This window comes from Mastomys coucha, unplaced genomic scaffold, assembly GCF_008632895.1.
Source record: "Mastomys coucha isolate ucsf_1 unplaced genomic scaffold, UCSF_Mcou_1 pScaffold22, whole genome shotgun sequence".
NCBI classification, from domain to species: domain Eukaryota; kingdom Metazoa; phylum Chordata; class Mammalia; order Rodentia; family Muridae; genus Mastomys; species Mastomys coucha.
Window position 1 is genome coordinate 78,974,099 of NW_022196905.1, and position 24,964 is coordinate 78,999,062.

The 24,964-nt window shown below is 38.8% G+C and overlaps 1 protein-coding gene across 1 annotated transcript in view; it reads right to left on the minus strand.

Annotated features, from left to right (window-relative positions):
* Positions 1-9,721: 9,721 nt before the first annotated feature.
* Positions 9,722-24,964, minus strand: part of LOC116070573 (transmembrane protease serine 11G) — a 44,786-nt gene continuing 29,543 nt past the window's right edge. Inside the window, exons 5-10 of the mRNA XM_031342006.1 lie at positions 24,294-24,454; positions 17,167-17,205; positions 16,236-16,407; positions 14,907-15,166; positions 11,804-11,946; positions 9,722-10,219 (exon numbers count right to left, since the gene is read on the minus strand). Coding sequence (XP_031197866.1) covers positions 10,058-10,219; positions 11,804-11,946; positions 14,907-15,166; positions 16,236-16,407; positions 17,167-17,205; positions 24,294-24,454 — 937 coding nt within the window. The 3' untranslated portion in view covers positions 9,722-10,057. The remainder of the gene's footprint in view (positions 10,220-11,803; positions 11,947-14,906; positions 15,167-16,235; positions 16,408-17,166; positions 17,206-24,293; positions 24,455-24,964) is intronic.

Here is a 24,964-nt window from a genome sequence, read left to right on the forward strand (position 1 = left end):
TATCTTGGGGGCAAAATCCCACCCATTGAAGGCTCCATCTTGTGAAGAGCCAAATTTATTTAAAGAAAGAAAGCTTATATTTTTTACATGTGTGTTTTTATGTAAGTTTATAAAATAAGATTTCCTTTGGGTGTGTTCAAGACTTAGGCTCCATAACAATGACCAGCCAAGCAAGATGCATTCAGTGATGGGACAGAGACAGTTTTATAACTGTCTCATTGGAAGTTCCACTGGTTCAGTAGGAAGGGGATTCAAGTTAGGTACTGTAAACTTAGCCAATTACCTTTGGTTGGAGGGGTTACAGTCATTTAGTTCCTAAATCGATAAAGTTTCTCATTGCATTATAAACGTTTCTTCTTACAGGCACCAATAAGTGTAGCTCTTCTCACCTCCATCACTTAGGGTATCAATTACTGTGATAAAACATGACCAAAAGTAACTGAAGGAAGAAAGGGTTTATTTCACCTTGCAGCTTATAAATCCATCACTGAGGGAAGCCACACCAGGAACTCAAGGCAGTAAGAGGAACATAGGCCATGGAGGATCACTCCTTACTGGCTTCCTTCCCATGGCTTGTTCAGCCTGCTTTCTTACAGTACCTAGGACCATCACCAAGGTGTGGTACTACTCAGTGACTCGGGCCTTCCTATGTGAAATCAAGAAAATGCACCACAGGCCAATCTAGTAGGGGAATTTTCTTAATTGAGGTTCTGTATTTCAAAATGTCTGGCTTGTGTCAAGTTGACATAAAACTAGCCAGGACAAGCTTTACCAGAGAAGCTTGTTTCTGTAGCAGACAGAAGCTACTACCAAGATTCACCACTGGTTATAATGCAGAGACTAAGCTACTGTAGGATGCCCATGTACAACCAGATGCTGTATATATGCTAATAAAAGTCCAGAAATGGAGAGTTGTAAAAATATTCTAAGAGCCAGAGGGTAAGAATACCTGCTGAAAGTTATATGACTTCTGGTGATAATAGGGAAGCTGTTCCAATGAATTTGCAATCGCGTGGTTGTTTATATAAGACATGCATAATGACCATAAACTTGACATACCAATATAAAAGGGGGACGTGTCACAAGGTCTCAACCATAGATGAACTATAAGCAATTCATGGATGTCAGGGAAAGATGAAACAGTGTTCTCCAGGAACAGAACAACCTGATAGCTTATCCAATCCCAATTCCAACTGGTAAGCCCTGAACACATGTATACATGAAAAATGGTAGACAGTCTCACTAAGTTCTCTCTGTGTGTGTGTGTGTGTATAACAATAGTAATTGTGGAAGAGGCCATGAATTTGAGATTGAGTTGGAGGGGAGGGAGAATGGGAAGGGACAAGGATGAGTAGAGATGTTGTAAATAAAGTGTACTCATGTACAGAGTTCTCAAAAAAAAAAAAAAAAAAAAACAATACCAAAAGAGAATAAAGCCTAAAAATAAAAGGTTCCGTACTTCTCAAAAGCCAATGTCTAGGAACTGTTTCCATAGCATCAGTGTACAGATGTTGGTATGGCAATTTCTCTGGAATGCAGCAATGCCATTGTTGTGGTACTGGCTTTGTCAATATGATGAAAGATCATGAGGGTAAGAAAATCCTCATGAGGTCAAGCCATGTGTGGTAGGGTTGAACTCCCAGGCAAAAAGCCATTAGGTAGAACTGTGAAATTGAAGCTGAGTTACATGGAGACTCCAGGATACTGGAAGTGCCAGTACCATGTCACATATACCAAGGAGAACTATGACAATAGAATGGAGACAACCTATGGGAGAGTTTGTGAGTACAAAAGCAGCTGTGTTTGTTATGGTTACTCTTACTGTGATGAAACACCATGACCAAAAGCAAGTTGGGAAAGAAGAGTTTACTTGGCTATACTTCTAATCACTGTTCATCACTGAAGGAAGTCAGGACAGGAACTCAAACAGGGCTGGAACCTGGAAGCAGGACCTATATAGAGGCCATGGAGCAGTACTGCTTACTGACTTGCTTCCCATGGCTTGCCCAGCCTAGTTTCTTATAAAATCTAGGACCACCAACCTGGGGACAGCACCACCCACTGTGGGCTGGGCTCTGCCCTATCAATCATTGATCAAGAGGATGGCTTACAGACACATCTTATGGGAGCATTTTCTCAATTGAGGTTTCCTCCTTTCTAGTGACTCTAGCTTATGTCAAGTTGACATAAAACAGCCAGCACAGCAGCAGAGCTGGGAGGAGGGATGCCAAGCCTTTTAGAGTCCTGCTGATTACAGTACCATCCCTAGATAGATACAGAGCTTCAGTATTTCATGTTTGCTGTGCAGATTCTGGTTTTCCTTTTGTGTAATTATACCTTGCTCTGCCCTGCTTCTCTACTTTAAAATAGGAATGATTACTTTGTATCATTATATGTTGGAAGTATGTAAATGGTTATGTAAATGTTTTTGTCTTTATAAAATGGTCACAGTTAAGAAGCTTTGGAGTTTTAGAGTGTTGAAATTGTTAAAGTTTTTGGAATTTTTTGTTGGATGGAATTCCTTTTCCAATTTCTGGTTTCTATAGATACAGTAGGCTATAGATTAAATGTGATGTGTTTTAGTTTCAAGTTGACATGTATGGAGTGGTTATGGTTAATATTAATTACCAATTCAACAGAATCTAGAAATATCTGGGATGTGGGTTTCTGGGTATGTCTGTGAGCCCTGATCTTTGTTATACTAAGAGTTGGGAAGACATCTTGGTTTTGGAGCTCAGTCCCTGAATGGAATCTGCAACTTTGTAAACAGACAAAGGTAAAAAGAATTAGCTTGTATCCACAGCTCTCTGATTATGGATGCTCTCGGTTCCCAACTCCTGATGGGAGTATTTCTCTGCTATGGTGGACTGCCTCGAACTGTGAACTAAAATAAGCTTTCCTTCCCTTAAGATATTTTGTCAGAGCAAGAAAAGAGAAACTGAGACACTCTTGCAAGTTACAATAATCCAGGTAGATGAAGACTGAGAGCCAAGCGTGCCTGTTGCAAAGATGGAAAAGGAATAGGTTCATTTCAAATTCCTTTGCTGTGCTGCAAGGAGATGGAAACATGTGAGTAGAATCTATAGTCTACCTAATAAGAGTTGATGATAGAAGTGGTTACCAGAGACTGATGAAAGAAAGGGAAAGGAAATGGTAAGATGCTCATCTATTGATACAATAGTACATCTAGGTAAGCATAATTTCTAGTTGTCAACAACACAGTAAATACAGGTAACAATATAGTAATTAGATAATAGAAAATTTTGAATGTGTTCATCATAGATAAATGATGAAAATTTAAGGTGATGGCACAATTGTTGTTGTGATCAATTGTTATGCAATGTATGTATCAGATCTAGCCATCACATTATACTTAGTAAATATGAGCAAATATTATGCATCAATTAAAATTTATTTTTACAGAAAACCAGCAATCAGTTAAATTCTAAGTTTAAGAGTTGTTTATCAAAATTCAGATCACAGCTAAGCAGCAGCCTGATGATCTAATAATAGCTTGCAGGAGTTTGATGTGTAGTCAGAGCACATTTGCCATGCTTGAGTCCAAGCCCTGGGAAAGTAGCGGTAAAACTAAGGAGCCTGAAACCTAAGACAGCACAACTGCATGATATATCTCGGTGGTTTGTTCTGTTGACTCTCAGAATCCTCACCATTTATAGTAGTATAGCCGTTCCTCAGCAAGAGCTGGCATTTTAATCCTCTGACAATCCCCTTCCTTCAAGTTTGATATACTTCTCCTCAACTGAAGATAACTTAGGCCAGTAACTTAGCTATCCCGTACTTTGACTGACAATGAAAGGGAGTGAGTAGGTGTTGAAAGGACCGTAATAGTCAATTAATATTTCTATTCTTGACTGTGGTTTGGGGACTGTTTGCTTGAGGAAGTAGATAAATGGATAAACAAGAATTTGCTAACTAGAGGGGCAGTAATTTTCAAGATATGGAATGCAACATTTGTGGTGGTTTCAATGAGAAATGCCACCACCACCACCAGACTCACATTTTTAAGTCCCTAGCAGGTGGCACTATTCTGGCCACCTGGAGAAAATGCAGCCTCCCTGAAAGAAGTAGACCTCTGGGGATCAGGGGATCGGTCTTAAGATGTTATAGCCCCATTTCCTGCTCTCCTTCCCCTCCCCCACTCCTCTCAGTGTGATGATGAGATTTGTCCTCTCCACATGTGCTTTCTGCTATGCTTTTCTTGTCAGGAACTTTGCATTCTTGGAACCATGGACTGAAGTAGAGCTTTCCTCCTCCAGTCACTCTATACCATGGTATTTTAATCACAGAACAGAACGGTGACTAATTAATACAAGCAGCACAGCAGCAAGGGTAACTACTGAGCCAGCCGCTGAGGCTCCTAGAAGGGCCTTGGCGTTTCTGTGTCTGTCTTTCTTATCCCCCAAAAATTTAGACTTCATTTACAAAGTTTACCCTTTCCTTCCTAGAGAGCTCATCATTTTAAAGTCCCAGTTCATCAATATATTCCTTAGTTACAAGGTGCAGCTACCGATCCCCAACATTCTTTCTCGTTTCTGTTCTGCTCATGGTCCAATAGCTCCCTCTTTTGTGCTTTCTCTCTTTGTCTAGTCAGCCTCATTCTCATTCTTGATCAAGGTGAGTAAGGGGACACCTTTCCTCATCTATTTAACTATTGATGTCTTGTTTATTTTTACATTTTTGAACTTCTGAGACTGTGCCATCTCATCTAGTATTCTCATGAGAAAGTTCCAAGTGTTTATTTTGGAATATGACTTCACCGTTTCCCAAGAGGAGTCAGCTATTGTACGTGGCTGACACTGAGGAAGAGCCAAGCCTGCTCATTACCTGTGCCAGGGTGAGTTTTACAGAACAGGTTTGATGAATTCTAGGGTTGAGATCTTACAGGCTCACAGTGACTATTACAGCTCACTCCCATTTACTGACTGTCTAGCATGAACTAGCTCTCCCAGTGGGAATCACACTGATAAACTCTCAAGAGAGAACCAGTCCCAGGGCCAGACAGATGGCTTAGCAGTTAGTGCTTGCCACAAAGATAACAAGACCAGGGTTTAGATTTGGACAGTGTATATAAATGCCATGACCTCTGGGTTTGGTTGAAATGCACTGTATAATGATAAAACTATTTCATTTAAAAAATACTAGTAAATATATAAGCAAATATTTTGTTTGTTACATAATAGGATAATGTAATAGTACATAAAAACTTCAAATTTCAATTTACTTAAGAGAAAAAAGGGAAAGAATGTTAGATTTTCTTTTAATATTATCTCCTACAGGGAAAAGATTACATAGGGTTTTTATCTTGAAGTAATAATAGAATGCATTTTGTAAAATAACATGGGCCAGGAGATGGCACTATAGCTGCACATTTGGTTTAAGTGTGTATCACTCATTAGTCTTCTATTTCCCCATTTCCTAGATTTAGCTATAATTAAATCATATTGACAGATTGTCTGATCCAGTTCTTATCTTATTTGGGTTGGCTGCTTGCTTAGGTAACATTTCTATCACCTTAATGCCTCTCTATTAATTATTATTCTTTGTTTGATTTCCATAAGTACCTCTTCCTGAGCTAAGAAATAGTCTATCAATTTAATATATGCATTAATATATAATAAGTATACATAAATATTAAATATACCATTATATATTGTATATTATGTCTTATATGCTATATAATATACTTATTAATTATATTATATATCATTATGTTGTATATTAATATGTGTTCTGTATTAATATATTAAATATACTATTAATTGGCAATATGTTTTTATATTTTTCTAATGCAGATCAAAAACTCTGTTTCTGAGATTCTGACTTCAGCCTTGCATGTGATACTGAGCAAGGCTGCTACATCTCAAAAAGTTCTCTTTCTTCTGGTACAAATGGCTACCAGAAGAAGAATCTAAACATGGCCATGCCAGTCAACACACATTCCCCCAAGAGACATGCTGCTTTAAGTGACAGTTCTCTAAGATACCATCAACCCTTTCCATGGTCTTCAGAGTAGAGACTGGTTTTGAACACAGCTATCCTTACAACATCTGGAATGCCTGATACAGTGCATGGAGATTATCGACACAAACATGTAGCCCTCACTCAGAGCGAACAAGATATAGTGTATTCTGAACAAAATATGAGTGACTACGATCTGGGAATATAAATTCAAGTTTTACCAAAAGCTGTGTTCCAACGTGGTAGCAGGTTTGTCACATTTTTATAGTTACAGAACAAAAGAAAGGCACAATCTAGGCTCTTAAAATATTTTGGTGGGGTTGTTAGGTCACTAGTTATAACAAAACACGGAAGACTCTGCTGTAGGCCTCAGACGCTATCTGATGATATTCTTAGAATTTGGGTCCGTGGGATCTAATATTAGCATATTCTAAAAGAATTAACCTTATAGTCCCAAGGATGCTAGTTCATACATACAATTGGGCTCCTAAGGAGACTAAAGCTAAACCCAGAAAACTGGTCTTTGGACTTGCAACATTCCAACTCTCCTAACTCACAGACTTTATAATAAATTAATTAGACTTGTAAAATCTTTAACACAGCTCTGACATTTTTATTTATGGGAGCTTCATGTATAGGTTCAAGGAACTTGTTAGATGAAGGACTAAGTGATCATGTATGTGCTTCCTAAAATAGTAGACATTAGCTGTATTCATTAGACTTTTCTGTGATGACAAACATGTTCTATATTTATGTGGCCAGAATGGAAGCCATTGATCATATATGGCTACTTTTTTTCATTACCGTATGATTAATCCAAAAAAGGAAATAAAACTTTAATTTTAAAAATTAACTTAAATCTGGATAGTGGCTTCCATATTGGACAGAATATCCTTTAGGCCTTCATGATGCTTTGTAAGTTTCACTACTCTGCAGTGTCATTTGGGGGCAAGCTGAGCCATTCTGCCTTAGCTGAATCCATAAGTGTCATTTAAATGATGTGTATGTATTTGATCCAAAACTACACTAGCAGCAGCTACTCATGACTTAGGAACCTGAAAGTATTTCTGCTATATCTGTATCAGTACCTTTCTGACTTCTGTCTGTCTGTCCGCAGATTGTTTGCAAATGGATATTGGCCCAATTTCCTCCAAACAAGTTCAGTTTCTAAGAGAACTGCATTTGGTTAGAATTCTGTAGATATGCTGTGGTCATAGACACAACTAGAATTTAAATGCACTGGCATTATTAAAAGTAATAATAAAAGTATTTCCAAATGCTGATGAGGAGACCCCTAAGCACATGAATTTTTCATTCATTAATTAATTTATTCATTGTATATCCCAATCACAGCCCCCTCCCAGTCTCCACCTTTATAACCTGTCCTCCTCTCCTTCTCCTCTGAGAAGAAGTAGACCCCACCCTGTCCCAGGTACCAACCTGCCATGACACACATCATGTCACTGCAGGATTAGGCACATCCTCTCCCACTGAGGCCAAACAAGGCAGCCCAGCTAGGGAACAGGATTCAGAGGCAGGCAAGAGAGGCAGAGACAATCCCTGCTTCAGTTGTTGGGAGACCCACATGAGGACCAAGTTGCACTTCTGCTACATATATGCAGAGAGCCTCAGTTCAGGCCATTGGTTGGTTCAGTCTCTGGAAACCCCCAAGGATCCAAGTTAGTTGACTCTGCTGGTCTTCTTGTGGTGTCTCTGTTCCCTCCATGTCTATCAATCTTTGCTCCAAATCTGCTAGACTCCCCAGGCTCCATCTAATATGTGGCTGTGGGACTCTTCACCTGTTTCAATCAGCTGCTATTTGGAGCCTCTCAGAATACACTTATGGTAGACTCGTGTCTGCAACCATAACATATTATCGTTAATAGTGTCAGGGATTGGTTCTTCCTCATGGGATGGGTCTCCAGCTGAGCCAGTCATTAGTCAGCCATTTGTACTCATAAATGGATTTTAAAGTACAGGATACCCATGCTACAGTTCACAGACCCAAGGAAACTAAATAACAAAGAGGGCTCCAGGGAGGATGCTTGAATCTCACTCAGAAGGGAAAATAACATATTCATTAGAGGTTAATGGAGGTAGGGAACTAGATGGGAAAGGGGATGAGAAGAGGAAGGGAGCAGGAGGAGAGGGATCAGTTCTAGGGAGGGGGGCAAGGAGAGTGAGTCAGACTGGAGAAGGGGGTTGGCATCTCTGGGATTAGCTGGAGACTTGGTATGAGGGAGGCTTCTACGTGTCTACAAGGGTGACTCTAGCTGAGACTCCTAGCAGAAGGCTATATAGTCTAAAGTGCCACCTCTTGTAGCCAGGCAGGACTCCTAGAGGAGAGATAAGGATGTCAAACTACCCACATAACCTTTGACCTAAAGTTTGTCCTCCCTACAAGAAGTTCAGGGACAAGGATGGAGCGGAGTGCATGAACCTCTGCTGACTTTTTCACTAAGGACCACATTGCAGTTGTTCTCAACTGAAGGTGGTCTTACTCCTTTGGAAACATGTTCCAACATCTGGAGTCAGTTTGGTTGCTACAACTTGGCTGAAGAGTGGTGGGGGGCTGGGTCCTACAAGCAACTCCTGTGTAGAAGTTAGGAATGTTGTCAAGGAGCTTACAACGCCCTTGAGGGTCTCCTTCCCTTTCCAAACAAAGAAGCAACTGTGACAAAGTTCAGCAACATGGACACTGAGCAATCCCTGGCAGTGACAACTCAGAGAGAAGGAATTTGGTTTATTATCATAAATGCATTTCAATATGTACAGTGTGAGACATTTACTTAATACAGAACCAAAATAAAAACTTAAGACAGCAGATAATTCATCAATGATAAAAGGAGGATAAAGATTAGGATGTACAGAGTAAGTTTGGCTTGATATTCACATGAGATACTATAAAATGTATAACTAAATACATATAAAAATGACAATTTTACCATTCAAACTAAGATATTCTAAATATCCAGATTATTTGAATGACTTATATAAATATTCTTTTGCAGAATATACCTATTTAACGGTAAATTCAAATATTGCACAACAACATCTTTACTGACATCTTGTTTCAAGAATTTTACGAATGTCTACTGATAGTTTAGCTTCACATGTCCGATGTTTACATTTTCTTACAATTCATTTACGCTGACTCTCCATCCTATAGCTAATTAATTATTCTAAACCTGGTTGAAAATAAAGCTGTTTAAATAAAATGAATTAAGGTAAAATAACATACAATTGAAAAGTAAATTTATGCAAGGATTAAAACATCCTTCATGTTGGAGATGGAGCTGAAAGTAACCTTTTTAGATTCTTGCTCACTTACATTTCGTTTATGAAAGGGACAAAAAAAGCACTTTTAATTTCCAAGTATGGAAGGGTATTTATACAAAGAAATATCTATAATTCGTCCCATGTTATAAAAACATGGTGGGTGAACAGCTTCAAAATATATATCAGCTAAACTGTCTAAATAAAATAAAATAAATATAAACACAAAGTTTCAGAGAAAGTTAAGTGCGTATGTGAAGACTCAAAGGAACAGACCTGCTCGTCACCATCTCCTAAGTCCTAGCCTCAGATCCAGTGTTTCCTTCGTCATTGTGTCACCATTGACTTAGACTAACTAACTTGGCCTGTCCAGTCAGTGGACAACAAACTGCTAGTGTGGATTTTTGATAAAGGCAAAAAAAAAAACTATGGAGGAATCAGAGGAGGAAGTCGTCTCTTGAGAGAAGCAGAGGGTGGCTGGATTTCCAGATTTATTTATTTGACTTCCAGATTAGTACAAGTTGAAAAGACATGAGATAGGAGATGAGATGAGCAGGGGTAATCGGACGCTTTGCAGAATGGTAGATCTTTGTGAAGCAGATGGCATCTTGTTCATAGTCAGTGGAATCCTTCCAACGATGTGAAAGGAAGTCTGTCCCCTTCTGATTTAAGAGGAAGGTCACTGCACCATACTCATTTGCGTCTTGAGCTAAATGAACATGCACATGGCATTGAGCATGGAATACGGTTTGACAGAGACTGTGTGTGACACTCCAGGTTGGATAAAAGGGTGGCTGTGGCATTAGATGTTAGTTTTAGATTTAATCCAGTCCCGATAATGAGTCACTCTGGTGTAAATTCCGGGCTTGTTTTCTTTTCCACAGTCTATTCCCCAACTAACAATTCCAAGAAGATACCACTTATTTCTCTTATCTGAAATAACCAGAGGCCCTCCAGAATCACCCTAGAAAAGAGTAAAAACATGCCATCAATTCAATAAACAAAAAGATGTCAGAAATAAGAGCTCGCTGGATCCTGACTGTCTGATAAATTCATACCTGGCACCAGTTTGTTAACTCCGTTAGCTAGAAGTGATACTTTGCTTTAAATTAGATTCTCACCTTGTTCCGTATTAACTAATCAGTGGAAGGGTGTTCTGGAGTGTTCTATCAAATGTGCAGTACCTTTTACTGAAGGGCTAAGGTGGAATTCCCATGAGGGCTTCTCAGTTATCGTTAGACTCAGAACTCAACAAAAGATTTAAAATTCATCTCTGAGTAATGACTCTATTCTTTCCAAAAACGTATCCTGAGATAGTTCACTACAGTTTCTTAGAATGAAGGAAATGGTAGTTTGGAAGAGGCAGCGGCTTCTGAAGCCACTCCAGAAGTCCTTCCTTTCCACAGTTCTTCCTGTTCTTCCTAGTCTCTTCCAGCATCTGGTAAACATCCCCATCCACCAAAGGCAGTCCTCCTTAGCCCCCTTCCCTCAGACCTCCATCATAACAAAGATCCCACACTCTTACCGCACAAATGGTAAAAGGTAGTAAAGGAGTATGAGCTCATGGGACATGCAGATCAGCTCCTATGTAGATCGTGTTTATTCTCTAAGTCTTATGATTCCATCTGTTGGATACACACCTAGCTTCTCCTCAGAGAGAGAGTGGAAGGATACCTGGTATTCTAGAATGTCTAGCTGAATCCTGAATTTCTTCTTTTTTTGTTTCAGTAACTTGTGCTCTAATGAAATTGTCAAATTTAATTTTTTAAACATTAGTTTCCCTCAGTATGTCTATAATAAACTTTGGTTCACAAAAAGCTGAATAAATAAGTGAATGAATGTTTATTAGCATGACATGATAGCCAATGGCAGATCAACGATGATAGCTTTGCATACAACAAATGTCACACATTTGCCAAATTGTCAGAGCCAATATTTATTTCTCAAGGAATTGTTTTGTACTCATGCCCACTCACAAATGCTATAGGTCACACCTTTAATTCTTAGTTATTTTCAGTCCTTCAAATAAATATATATTAGAACTGACACTGTGCTTAAAGGCTTAATGCTTAAAATTAACGTGTTATAAGTATGGACAAAATACTATTGGTGTAATTTGAAAACTGATCTGTAATATACTACATTCATAGGAAGGAATACAGATTATTATTTTTCTAAATAATATAGATTTCTAAATAATAATTGGAATAAGCCACTTAAGGTCAAATATCCGTAGATCTTGTCTCATTGTGTCTTGAAATTAGTATGAATGAGGTATTCAAAGTTCACTTACTCCTGAGCCTTTATTCTGTGGCTTCATACTTGTCTGTTCTAGGAGTTCTGTTTTTCAATAAAAACCTTGTTGAAACAGGTCTGCTCAAGATGGTGTTTCAAAAGGCATTATATGGCTTGTTCCTCAATCCCTCCTCACAGCTCTTCTTTCGTGCCCAAGTTAATTTCATGGAATTGTGCTAAATGACATTACTCTGTGATCAACAACTTCATCCTTGTCAAGTAGAGTTAATTTTGTGAGTTAGAGTAAACTTACCTCACAGGCATCTAGTTTTCCTGTCAAGAATCCAGCACATATCATTCCTGAGGATATAGCACCACCGTATACATTAACTTGATTACATACATCATTACTTATGATCTCTATTTCAACCTCTTGCAGAGAATTGGGAAAGGGACCTAAATAAGGGGACAGTCAAACATGAGAAGATGAGGAGATCTGAGTTTAAACATTGACCTTAAAGTTGCAGAATTTGGGATTAGATGATGGTGTTCAGGATGAGTTTAAGGTGACATCTATATGTAGATACCATACTTCGTACATTTATTACTATCATTGATTTGATCCCTGGAGAAAAAAAACTACCAAAGATATAGATATGAATATTCTGGATTTTTAGTTGAGGAAACTGATGTTCACCTCGTTAAGATTCTTGCCATGATCACTTAGCTAAATAATCACATAAACAATGTCAGTTTAGACACAAGTTATTTCTCACCACCTGGAATCTACCCACAATTCTACAGAGAACACTTTACAGAGAACACAAATGTTTGTTTCAAAATTAGAAATCATTTAGAAAGAAGAGCACTAGCAAGAATCAAATTTCATTGTATGGGACCGTGCTGCTTCATGAAAAGGATGATGTTTGCAATGAAAACAGTGTGGTTTGCTGTTCAAAAATGAACATCAATACAAATAGAAAGATAACACTCCTTCACATTTTCTTTACTAACCACATTGATTGATTTCTTTGCATTGGCTGTAATGCAAAAGGACCATTTACTTGAATGAAATACTATTTTAAACCACTGAGTTTTCATGCCTCCTTTTAATAGCTTCTATTAAACATGTCATTCATATGAAATTCTATGCCTTTTTATAAACAGGTTCAAAACAATTGAAAGGATGGATTTATTTCAGCATTAATATAAGTAGTGAGGCAAGGCTATGGGTTTAAATGCTCAAATTTCATAGACAACAGATAAAAGTTTAAGACATATTACCATAATTAAGAACTCAGGGACTTGGGGAAAGTTACTGAGAGTAACTTGTATGTGCAATGGAGAAATTAATGCTAAAACAGTAAAATGTGTCACATCATATTTTAATTACAGTATGTATATTATTCAAGCACATTGGAGCAGTTAGGGTTGTACATCTAAAATGCTCATGAGTTTACAGTTGATCTCAGTGTTAACAGGGGACAGTGAAGATGTTGAAAGAGAGAAAAATCTAGGTTTTTTTTTTCATTTCTTTGCTTGTTTTAAAGGTTAGGTAAAGGAGTCCAATTTTCTGGTTGGAAACTGATGGGTTCAGTCACTGAGGTTGACTTGCTGGATAAGTGAAGTTTCTCTGTAGTCTTTGAAATATTGTCCTTTGCTCACTGACCTTCCAGGTCATAGTGCGAAGTGTGGAAGGAGCACTGGACATTTTCTCTAGGTTTTGTTCTGCTTGAAATGCTTTCAGCAAGAGAATCTGATTACTGCCTGTTCTTTAGACAGACTTTAATCCAGTCTTAACATTGTTCATGTTGATAATTCAACAGTGCTCACTACTGTTGGTTTTGCAAATAAAGGTTTTACTTATTCTCATGCTGTACCAGTTGCAGGTTCACTGATTGTAACTTATTTAAGTAGAAATGCATTTATTTATTTCAGTGTGGGGTGGGGGTATGTGTGGATAGGTTGTGTCAGTGCACAAGCAACCGTACAGGAGCGTGGAAGTCAGAGAATAACTTCCAGGAAAATGTTCTCCTGTAGGTCCTGGAGTTCAAAATAAGTTTTCCAGGTTTGGGGATAAGCACCATTACTCACTTATCAATCTCACCAGTCCTCTAATGGGCCTAAAATGCTAGATATTGTTGCAAATGTTTTCAAGGTTCTTTATTTCCAACTATAAAGCATGATTCGGGTGTTTTAAAGGACACTCAGCCATTTTATAATATTGACCATTCAAAGAAGAAACGCTTACGGAGAAAAGGAAGTTTCCATTTTACTTAGCTCTCAAAAGTATTCTCTGAAGGAATAAATCTTGTAAAGAAAGAAAAAAAATCCTCATCTCTGTTCAAAATGTACAAAGAAACTACAGGCAAATAAAACAACAACAAGACAAGAACAAGAAGAAAGCAAAGAACAAGTAGACCAACAACAAGAAGAAGAAGGAGGAGAAAGAAGAGAAGGAAGGAATGAAGGAAGAAAAGAAAAAGAAATGGAAAGAAAAGGAAAACCACAACAGCAGCAGCAGCCTGAGCAGCAGCAGCGGCGGCACCAGCACCAGCAACAGAAGCACCAGCACCAGCACCAGCAGCAGCAGCGACACCACCATCAACAGCAACAGCAGCAGCAGCACCAGCAGCAGCACCAGCACCAGCACCAGCACCAGCAGCAGCAGCAGCAGCACCATCATCAGCAGCAGCACCAGCACCAGCAGCACCAGCACCAGCAGCAGCAGCACCACCAGCAGCGACACCAGCTGCAGCAGCACCAGCAGCAGCAGCACCAGCAGCAGCTGCAGTGGCAGTATAGGAACCCAAGACTCGGGTCCACATCTAAAACTCTGTACATGCTGTTCATTGCATATCATTTAGTGCAGGAAAATGTTGTATGTCTCAACTCTATATTGCCACCAGCTCAACAGCAGCTTCAGGGATGCATTGATCAGAAGTTCCCCTTTACTGTTTAATGTCCGGCGGGATCAGCTGTTCAGATCTGTGACTGAGGCTGTTTCTGTTTAGCAGTTCTGTCCCTCAGAAGCTCATCATTACTAGTGTTTGCAAACTATGAGTCGGACAGACCCATGACTCTATATATGAGAGATGGGGCCTGAAAGACGGAGAGATGAAAGAAAATGGTCTGATAAGTTTTTAAAAGAATGTCCCAAGGGTGTGAAAATAAAAACTAGTCTATAAAACAACAACAAAAAAAATAAGTATTACATCTTACATAACCACTATTTCAAATGTAAGTGTTTGAATAGTACTTACAGCTGAAGTTTTCACAGTTTCATTTTTAAATTTTGCCGTGATTGTCATGGGATTATCTTGATTTGTACTTTGTAATTTTGTATTTGGATATTTCCATGCAAAAGCAACAAGGGTTTGCACTATTAGCAACCTTGTTTTATTGAAGATACTCACCATTAGCTTTCAGTGCTCCCCATCCGGTGACAAACACTTTACTCTTCGGCAAGACTTGAAAAGTAGCGTCAGGGAGACAGACTCTGCGCAAATTTTCAGAAAACAGTACGGGGCTGGAAAGCTTGACCACAGCGATATCATCATCATGCTTGTGGGCTGCATAGTTCTCGTGAACGATGATAGATTCCACCTTTCGTGTTGTCAGTGGACTGCTAAGGGTTCTTCCAAAACTTACTGTCCAGAGTTTGGGGTTTTTGTAACTGATCAAAAAATAAAAAGGGGCACAGTGTGTTCATTTCTGGTCTAAGATTCTGTGTGGGAAAATCTTTTAAGGTCATACTTGAACTGGCCTTTAACAGCATCTTGTTTTTAGGCTTTTCCATACTGACAATTTGTTCTCTAGCTGATAAGAAATATTCCATTTAAGCCAGGCAGTAGTGGCTCATGCCTTTAATCCTGGCACTTGGGAGAGAGGGGCAGTCAGATTTCTGAGTTCAAGGCCAGCCTGGTCTACAGAGTGAGTTCCAGGACAGCCAGGGCTACACAGAGAAACCTTGTCTCGGAAAACCAAAAAAAGAGAAAAAGAAGAAAAGAAAAGAAATATTCCAAGTAAGCTTAGTTGTGCTCTTTGAAGTTGAATACACATTTTTAAAAGTAAGCAACATACTACTTCTATTTTATTATTAAAAACATATTATTTGAAGAAAATAAAAATACCAGATATAATTATCTCATCTAATTTTGCAGATATTCATATATACCCATAACTATGCACAGTTATATATTTCTATTCACAGGTACAAAATGTTGAAAGCAATCTATTCTTTGGACTGTTCTTTAGGAACTGGTGATCTTTCTACTCTTGTCAACAAGAGCCTGAGATGCTCATGGAAAGAGTAGAGGAGGAAAGAATGACTGGATGTGAATGTGAGGGGCAGTGATGCTAGGGAGCCCGAGGGTGTATCCTGAGGACTCACTGGGGACCCGAGGGCACATCCTGAGGACTCACTGGGGACCCGAGGATGTATCCTGGGGACTCACTGGGGACCCGAGGGTGTATCCTGGGGACTCACTGGGGACCCGAGGGTGTATCCTGAGGACTCACTGGGGACCCGAGGACATATCCTGAGGACTCACTGGAGACCCGAGGGCGTATCCTGGGGACTCACTGGGGACCCGAGGGTGTACGCTGGGGACTCACTGGGGACCTGAGTATTTATCCTGGGGACTCACTGGAGACCTGAGGGTGTATCCTGAGGACTCACTGGGGACCCGAGGGCATATCCTGGGGACTCACTGGGGACCCGAGGGCTTATCCTGAGGACTCACTTGTCAAAGCAGTGAGCAGAGGTCACGAGCCACTGGGATCCAATGAGAGAGGCACCGCAGAGGTGGGTGCCTTCCACCTGCAGGCTGCTTTGCCATGGCCAAGAAGCTTTGTCTGCAGGTTTGCCATCAGCAATTCTTGCTGTGTGTGGGTACTCCATCCCCCAGCCGCAGTCTGCCATGCAGAAGAAAATAACACGGCTACTTGCAGAGAGTTATAAACATATCTGAATGTCTTTGGCAAATAGTTGAACGTGACAAGACTTATGGATGCAGCTTGCCTTTAAAATACTCATCAACAGTAACGGCAAATATCATGAGGATGATGGTTATTCAAGTTGATTGAATATGTATATTCTTGTAATTAAATCATTAAGAATTAGAAGATAGTTATTTAGTGCTTTAAAATTGCTTAAAAGCAATTTTTCTTTGAAATTATTTTTTTATTTTTAATTAATTCTTTTATTTCTTTACATTCCTTGAAATTAGTTTTTTACATTTTCTGAGTCCTGTTATGTGTAATAGGTTACTGTACTGATAATTGACATTTATTGTAGACAAATTTCATATGTAATATTTTTAAATCTACTAAATAAATATTATTTTCAGTATTGTAATTATTGAGTTTCATTTAAATCTATGGAAAAATTTAAACTTCAACAAAATAAATCAAATAAAAATAAATTGGAAAAAAATTCAAGGAAGTGGTTTTTAAAAAGCCATCAGTGAATCTTACTACTGAAAGAGAAGATATAGAATCCATAAAGACATTTCTATTAGTAATTTTTTTATAAATTAAAAGTTAGCTGTACTGAGAAATCAGAAATGATTGTAGGTATTTGAGAAATGGGATACATCAATATAGGAAAAGGTCAAAGAGCTGTGAGTTTGATTTTTTGATTTAATATCACACCAGTGACATTCCTGGACTTACCGCTGTTTAGAATATGCTCTGCTTGTGTTGGATTCATTTCTGGAAAAAAACAATAAAATCAAGGTCAATAACATAACTGTTATCCTTTAAAATACAATGCCTACATGACATGACATTCTCAGACTGGGAAAAAAACTATACTAGTTAGGAAGCTCAATATAAAAACAATAGCATAGACAAAGGACATTGAGTTGGAACGACCATTAAAGAGTTAATTATACAAAATCTTTAGGATTAAATTTTGTCAATAAAAAAGCTTCCTTGTGGCTTTCCTTAGCACAGTTTTGCCAAGAGGCAAATCATTGTGCCTGCCTTGTGTCTCATTAGTATTAAGTTTTTTCTATAGATGAACCAGACAACATTTTATCTTTTGTCCTTACAAAATTGTCCATATCCGGTTTATGACCTTTAGTTGTCAGATAATGCTTTTACGACTAGCCGTAAAAGAATGTTTTCCATGATCATAAATTCATTTCAAAACCTGCTATCTCTCCTAGTGCAATTAGCTCATGACACATGAAGGTTTACAGAGTCCTAAGTGCAGCTTTCCTATAAAAGTCTTAATAATTACTGGTATAAATTTAAGAATTCTAGATAATCATTATTAGGAATTAGGGGAAATCATCTACTGATATACCCACATAGTGCCAGGAGGGAGCAAGTCTCCCAGGAGTGCTGACAGGCCTGTGAGCACAGGCCTGTCACTGCAGCTCAGAGGAACCCGCCCAGAACCCTCAGGACACAGGAACCAAAGGACTGCTTGGGACAGTCTTCTGGCCTTCCTCTGCACCTAGAGCTGCTCCTCTACCACAGAGCTACACATACAAATACTGCCAGGAGAGAGCTGGTCTCCCAGGAGTGCCTACACACCTGCAAACACAACTAGGACCACGACTTCTCTTCAAATTCCTGGCCCAAGAGGAACACTCAGAGAGCCATCAGAACACAGGAACCAAGGATCAGCTGGGGACAGGATCCTTCTGGTCTCTGTCTGCACCCCAGATCTAACTCTGTACCACAACTCTCCATACCCAGATTCCTTCTGGAGAGAGCTGGTCTCTCTGGAGTACTGACACACAGGCTTGCAGGAGGGACAAGGCAAAGTCAAAGACAGCAAGACTAGCTAACACCAGATATAACCAGATGACGAAAGGCAAGCACAAGAACATAAGCAACAGAAACCAAACTACTTGGCATTATCAGAACCCAGCTCTCCTACCACAGTAAACCCTGGTTACCCCAACACACCAGAAAAGCAAGACTCTGATTTAAAGTCACATCTCATGATGATGATAGAGGAATTTAAGAAGGCTATAAATAACCCCTTTAAAAAAATTCCAGAGAACACAGGTAAACAGTTAGGAAACACAAAATTGAAGAGGAAACACAAAAATCCCTTAAAGAATTATAGGAAAACACAACCAAACAGGTGAAGGAACTGAAGAAAACCATCCAGGATCTAAAAATGAAAGTAGAAACAATAAAGAAATCTCAAAGGGAAACAACGCTGGAGACAGAAAACCTAGGAAAGAAACCAGGAGTCATAGATGCAAGCACCACGAACAGAATACAAGAGATGGAAGAGAGAATCTCAGTGGCAGAAGACACCATAGAAATTTTTTTTTTTTTTTGGTTTTCTGAGACAGGATTTCTCTGTGTAGCCCTGGCTGTCCTGGAACTCACTCTATAGACCAGGCTGGCCTCGAACTCAGAAATCCACCTGCCTCTGCCTCCCAAGTGCTGGGATTATAAGCGTGCGCCACCACTGACACAACAGTCAAAGAAAGTGCAAAAAGCATTTTCAAAACATCCAGGAAATCCAGAACACAATGAGAAGACCAAACCTAAGGATAATAGGTATAGAAGAGAGTGAAGACTCCCAACTTAAAAGGCCAGTAAATATCTTCACAAAATTATAGAAGAAAACTTCCCTAACCTAAAGAAAAAGATGCCCATGAACATACAAGAAGCCTACAGAACTCCAAATCGACTGGACCAGAAAAGAAATTCCTCCTGTCACATAATAATAAAAACAGCAAACATACTAAACAAAGAAAGAATATTAAAAGCAGTAAGAGAAAAAGGTCAAGTAACATATAAAGGCAAGTCTATCAGAATTATACCAGACTTTTCACCAGAGACTATGAAAGCTAAAAGATCCTGGACAGATGTCATACAGACCCTAAGAGAACACAAATGCCAACCCAGACTACGATACCTAGCAAAACTCTCAATTACCATAGATGGAGAAACCAAGATATTCGATGGCAAAACCAGATTTGTACAATATCTTTCCAAAAATCCAGCCCTACAAAGAATAATTAGAAAATGCTAACACAAGTACGGAAACTGTGCCATAGAAAAAGCAAGAAAGCAATCTTCTTTCAACAAACCCAATAGAAGATAACCACACAAACATAAAAATAACATCAATAATAATAGGAAGCAACAATCACTATTCCTTAATATCTTTTAACATTAATGGACTCAATTCCCTGATAAAAAGACATAGACTACAGACTAGATACATAAACAGGACCCAGCATTTTGCTGCATACAGGAAACACACCTCAGTGTCAAAGACAAGCAGTACCTCAGAGTAAAGGGCTGGAAAACAATTTCCCAAGCAAATGTTTCCAAGAAACAAGTGGGAGTAGCCCACTTGTCAGATAAAATCGACTTTCAACCAAAAGTTATCAAAAAAGATAAAGAAGGACACTTCATACTCATCAAAGGAAAAATCTACCTAAAAGAACTCTCAATTTTGATCATCTATGCTCCAAATGCAAAGGAATTCTCATCTGAGCAATACCGAATGGCTGAGAAGCACCTAAAGAAATGTTCAACATCCTTAGTCATCAAATCAAATGCAAATAAAAACAACCATGAGATTATACCTCACACTAGTCAGAATGGCTAATATCAAAAACTCAGATGACAGCAGATGCTGGTGAGGATGTGGAGAAAGAGGAACACTCCTCCTCCATTGTGGGTGGGATTGCAAGATGGTACAACCATGCTTGAAATCAGTTTGCTGGTTCCTCAGAAAATTGGGCATAGTACTAGCTGAGGACCCAGCTATACCACTCCTGGGCACACACCCAGAAGATGCTCTAACATGTAATAAGGACACATGCTCCACTATGTTCATAGCAGCCTTATTTACAATAGCCAGAAGCTGGAAAGAACCCAGATGTCCCAGGAATAGATACAGAAAATGTGGTACATTTACACAAGGGAGTACTACTAAGCCATTACAAACAATGAATTTATGAAATTCTTAGGCAAATGGATGGAACTAGAAAATAGCATCCTGAGTGAAGTAACCTAATCACAAAAGAACACTCATGGTATGCACTCAGTGATAAGTGGATATTAGCCCAGAAGATCGGATTACCCAGGATACAATTCACAGACCACATGAAGCTCAAGAAGAAGGAAGACCAAAGTGTGGATACTTTGGTCCTTCTTAGAAGGGGAAACAAAATACCCATGGGAGGAGTTACAGAGACAAAGTATGGAGCAGAGACTGAAGGAAAGGTCATCCAGAGACTGCCCCACCTGGGGATCCATCCCATAAACAGTTATGAAACCCAGACACTATTGTGGATACCAACAAGTGTTGGCTGTCAGGAGCCTGATATAGCTCTCTCCTGAGAGGCTCTGCCAGCGCCTGACAAATACAGTGGTGGATGTTCTTAGCCAACCATTGTACTGAACTCAAGATCCCCAATGGAGGAGCTAGAGAAAGGACCCAAGGAGCTGAAGGAGTTTGCAGCCCCATAGCAGGAACAACAATATGAACTAACCAGTACCCCCAAAGCTCCCAGGGACTAAACCACCAAGCAAAGAGTAACACATGGTGGGACCCATGGCTCCAGCCGCATATGTAGCAGAGGATGGCTTTGTTGGACATCAATAGGAGGAGAGGCCCTTGGTCTTGTGAAGGCTCTATGCTCCAGTGTAGGGGAATGCCAGAGCCAGGAAGAGGGAGAGAGGGTGGGTTAGTGAGTAGGGAGAGTCTGAAGGGGATAGGGAGTTTTCGGAGGGGAAACCAGGAAAGGGAATAACATCTGAAATGTAAATAAAGAATATATCTAAGAAAAAATTTTAAATATATAAAAATTTTTTAAAAAGTTAAAAGAAGAGGAAATAATCTATTTATCTACATAGCATTATTACAAGTGAGTACATCTTCATTGATCTGCAGAAAATCTGCCCAATATGGTGGACTAATTCCCAAGGATCATTATGCTATTTAATAATAACATGAAAGACATATAACAAGATCAGTTCTCTAAAAGCCTTGCAATTTTAGTTTATCCATTGTAGCCATGCAAAATGATGGACCATCTTCAGAAAGCTGCCTATTATGTTTTTGTCTCTCCTAGATGACTTCAGTCAGAGCATGATTGAATAGATATGCTCTTCTTGCCTCATAAAAATATTGTACTGCCTCAGTTCTGGGCCAAGGTTTGCAGACCCTTCTTTTCTTCTATAAATTTAACGAGCTGTAGTCTACACTGTATTTTTGGATTTTGCATCTGTGGGTTCAATTAACTCCCATTCAGAAATATTTATAAACATCGAACCTGACACCATGTATTTTCGCATCATATTCCCCAAACAATATTGTATACCACATACTTATATATAACTTATTACATATAATGTGTTATAAATATTCTGCAGATTATTTACAGTTCATGAAAGGGATTGGAGAAATTGGTCAGTAGTTTACCTAATATGCTCAAGGTCTTGGATTTGATTACAAATATATAATACTCCCCCCCCCACACACACATTCACATACATCTGCCTACATTGTATGGCAATACTGTGGCATTTTATATAAGAGACCTGACACCAACATTATTTGTTACATTAAAAATACTCTGAAAGCAGTAAAAAAACAACAACAAAATAGTGAATGACTTCAGAATTTGAAGAAGGATTATGCTTCGTAATCTTTCTTTTCATAGGCTAGGGACCAGAAAGTTCTGTCAATACATAACCCTCAACAAGTTTAAAAACAATCACAGGAAAAGTCTGTTTTGCTTTTATATGGAGTACTAGGGAATAGGAAGGACAATAGAGATCTATCCAGATATCTATTGTAAAGTCCAAGCCTGGAAGTCTGTTTCTCAGAAGCAGTGACAGTAGGAAACCCCTGACCATCCCAGTTCCTATGTCGTGGCCTTAGAACTGGTGGACAAACTAAAATATCCATGACACCTGTTTGTACTCAGTGGCATAAGGAAATCCAGGTACACAGACAGAGCTCAACCATACAGGGCAACCCAGAGAAGCACATTCTACAGCTGTGACTAGCAGGAGGGCACCAAACCCTGACACTATTACTGATGCCATGTTGTGCTTGCAGACAGGAGCCTAGCATGGCTGTCCTCTGAGAGGGTCTATCAGCAGCTGACTGAGACAGATGCAGATACTTACAGCCAAGCATTAGACTGAAGTCGGGGGCCCGTGTAGAAGAGTTAGGGGAAGGATTGAAGCAGCTAAAGGGGATGGCAACTCCATAATAAGACCAACTGCCTTAACTAACCTGGAACCCTGGGAGCTTCCAGAGACTAAGCCACCAACCAAAGAGCATATACTGGCTGGTCTGAAGGCCCAGGCACAAATGTAGCAGAGGACTGCCCTGTCTGGCTTCAGTGGGAGATCTTACACCTAGTCCTCTAGAGACTTGATACCCCAGAGAAGGGAGATGCTTGGGGCTGTGGGGGCAAGGGAAGCACCTACTCAGAGGTAAAGGGGAGGGGATGGGATGAAAAACTGTGGAAGGGGGTACTGGGAGTGGGCAATGTCTGGAATGTAAATAAATAAAATAATTAATTTTTTAAAAAACAGAATGGCATTGCAAGAATCTAAAAGACTGAACTGCCTTTGAATAACAAAAGTGGATGATAAATCTAGATTCCCATCTTAAATAGGTTGACTGCATGCTAAAAAAAAATAATAATAATTAGGATCAAGATTCTCCTAGCAAATAGTGCCCAGAATATACAAGCTTTCATATAAAATGAAACAAAACAAGTTAGGAAATGTACAATTTGAATGAGGACATAATCAACCCCTGTTATTCTGGAAAGATCTATAACACTTGAAATAGCTGATGTAGATTTTTAAGAGCTGCCACAATCAAAGACAAGTTCTCTTGTAATAAATGAAAAATAGAAAATATCACAAAACAATAGAAATATTTTTTTAAAAAAATCACTGAAAATGATAGGAATGAAAAAAACAAATGTCCCTAGAGCAGAAGGATGGTGGGAACTTGAGGACAAGAGCAGAACCATTCAGCTTGAAGAACAGAGTAAAGCAATCCAAATGATCAAAGCCTCTGGTGTATATGGGATTCTATTCAAAATACTGGTACTTGTGACTTTTTAGAAGTGAGGAAAAATAATTATGGGTCTAAAATAGAGCATTTAAACAGAATGGTTGAAAATTTCTCACATTTGTTAAAGATAAGGGTTCAAATTTTTGAAGGTTCAAGTTGTATTGGTTCAAGTAAAATGAGAAAACCACAAATGGGAAAAAATTAAACATCCTATCATAATAGAATCTTAAAGAAAATAAATATTAAAGAGAACAGGATGAATCTCAATTTCACTTTTAAAAGACCCCTTTTGTATCTTGCTCACTTTTAAGGGACAGAGTTAGCTTACAGAACTAAAAATAAAACACTTGCCAGAGCCCCACTCCCTACCCAGCGCTGAGCTCTCGGTTTGTGGGCATTATTGGGTAGAGCAGCACGTTTTCTGTGTCCCCGGAAGCACAGTTTGGTGTAAGAAGAAAGGTCAACAGGAGGTTTGGCTGTTTCTAAATACCACATTCATTTTTCCTAATTGAAATGATGTTGCTAAGGCTTGATTTAATAAGGGAAAATATTTTTATATTAATCAGATAGTTATTAAATTATTTTCATGCCAACCAAGGGAATATAATCTTTGGTGTGAATTGAGTGATGTGTGCATTATCTAGTGACTCAGAGACCTAGAATAAAAATGGTTTTGTTTTATAGTGAAATAAAAAAAAGTTTTCTCTGTAGATAGAATATTGTTAAAAAGTGTTAGTTATTGTGAGAAGAAAAAAAGTGGTCTTGCCTCTAAGATAAGGTAATGAGATGTCTTTCTTCAAGAAGCTCTGGGTGGATTGCAGCTTCCATTGCAAAATGCTATCAGCTTGTCTTTTCAAAGTACCCACATTCTTATGGGGAATCTGAAACTTAATCAGTATGTCTGCTTTTACACCATCATTACTGGGCCTAGAAAAGAAAGGCACCAAAGTAAGGCAATGGCCCAGTAATTACTATTAATACTATATTGTTAGTACTTAATTATTACTAGTATCCTCAAAAAAATAAAACACATATTTCAAACAGTTTATCATCATGAATTTCCCCTTTATATATCACACAGATGATAAGTCCTAGAATTACTCTCTGCTTATAAAACTTGATCATAATCATGAGGAGAATGGAAAATGATAAGTCTAACAATGTAGTTACATCATATACATGTATATAATATAGAGAGATTATTGTGTTTTAAATATTTCTAGCAGATATTTACTATAAAACAAGCAAAATCAACAGAAGTAATTAGGATTGATGAAATCAGCAATTGAAATGAAGACGTTTTTAAGAGAATGAGGAGTAGAATATAGTTCATGACTATTCAAGAAACCCTTTCACTATAGTCTGGAGTGATAGTCTGGACACTATAGTGTAGAAGTGATTTCAACATGAGATGACAGTGATAGCTTTCCTCTGGCA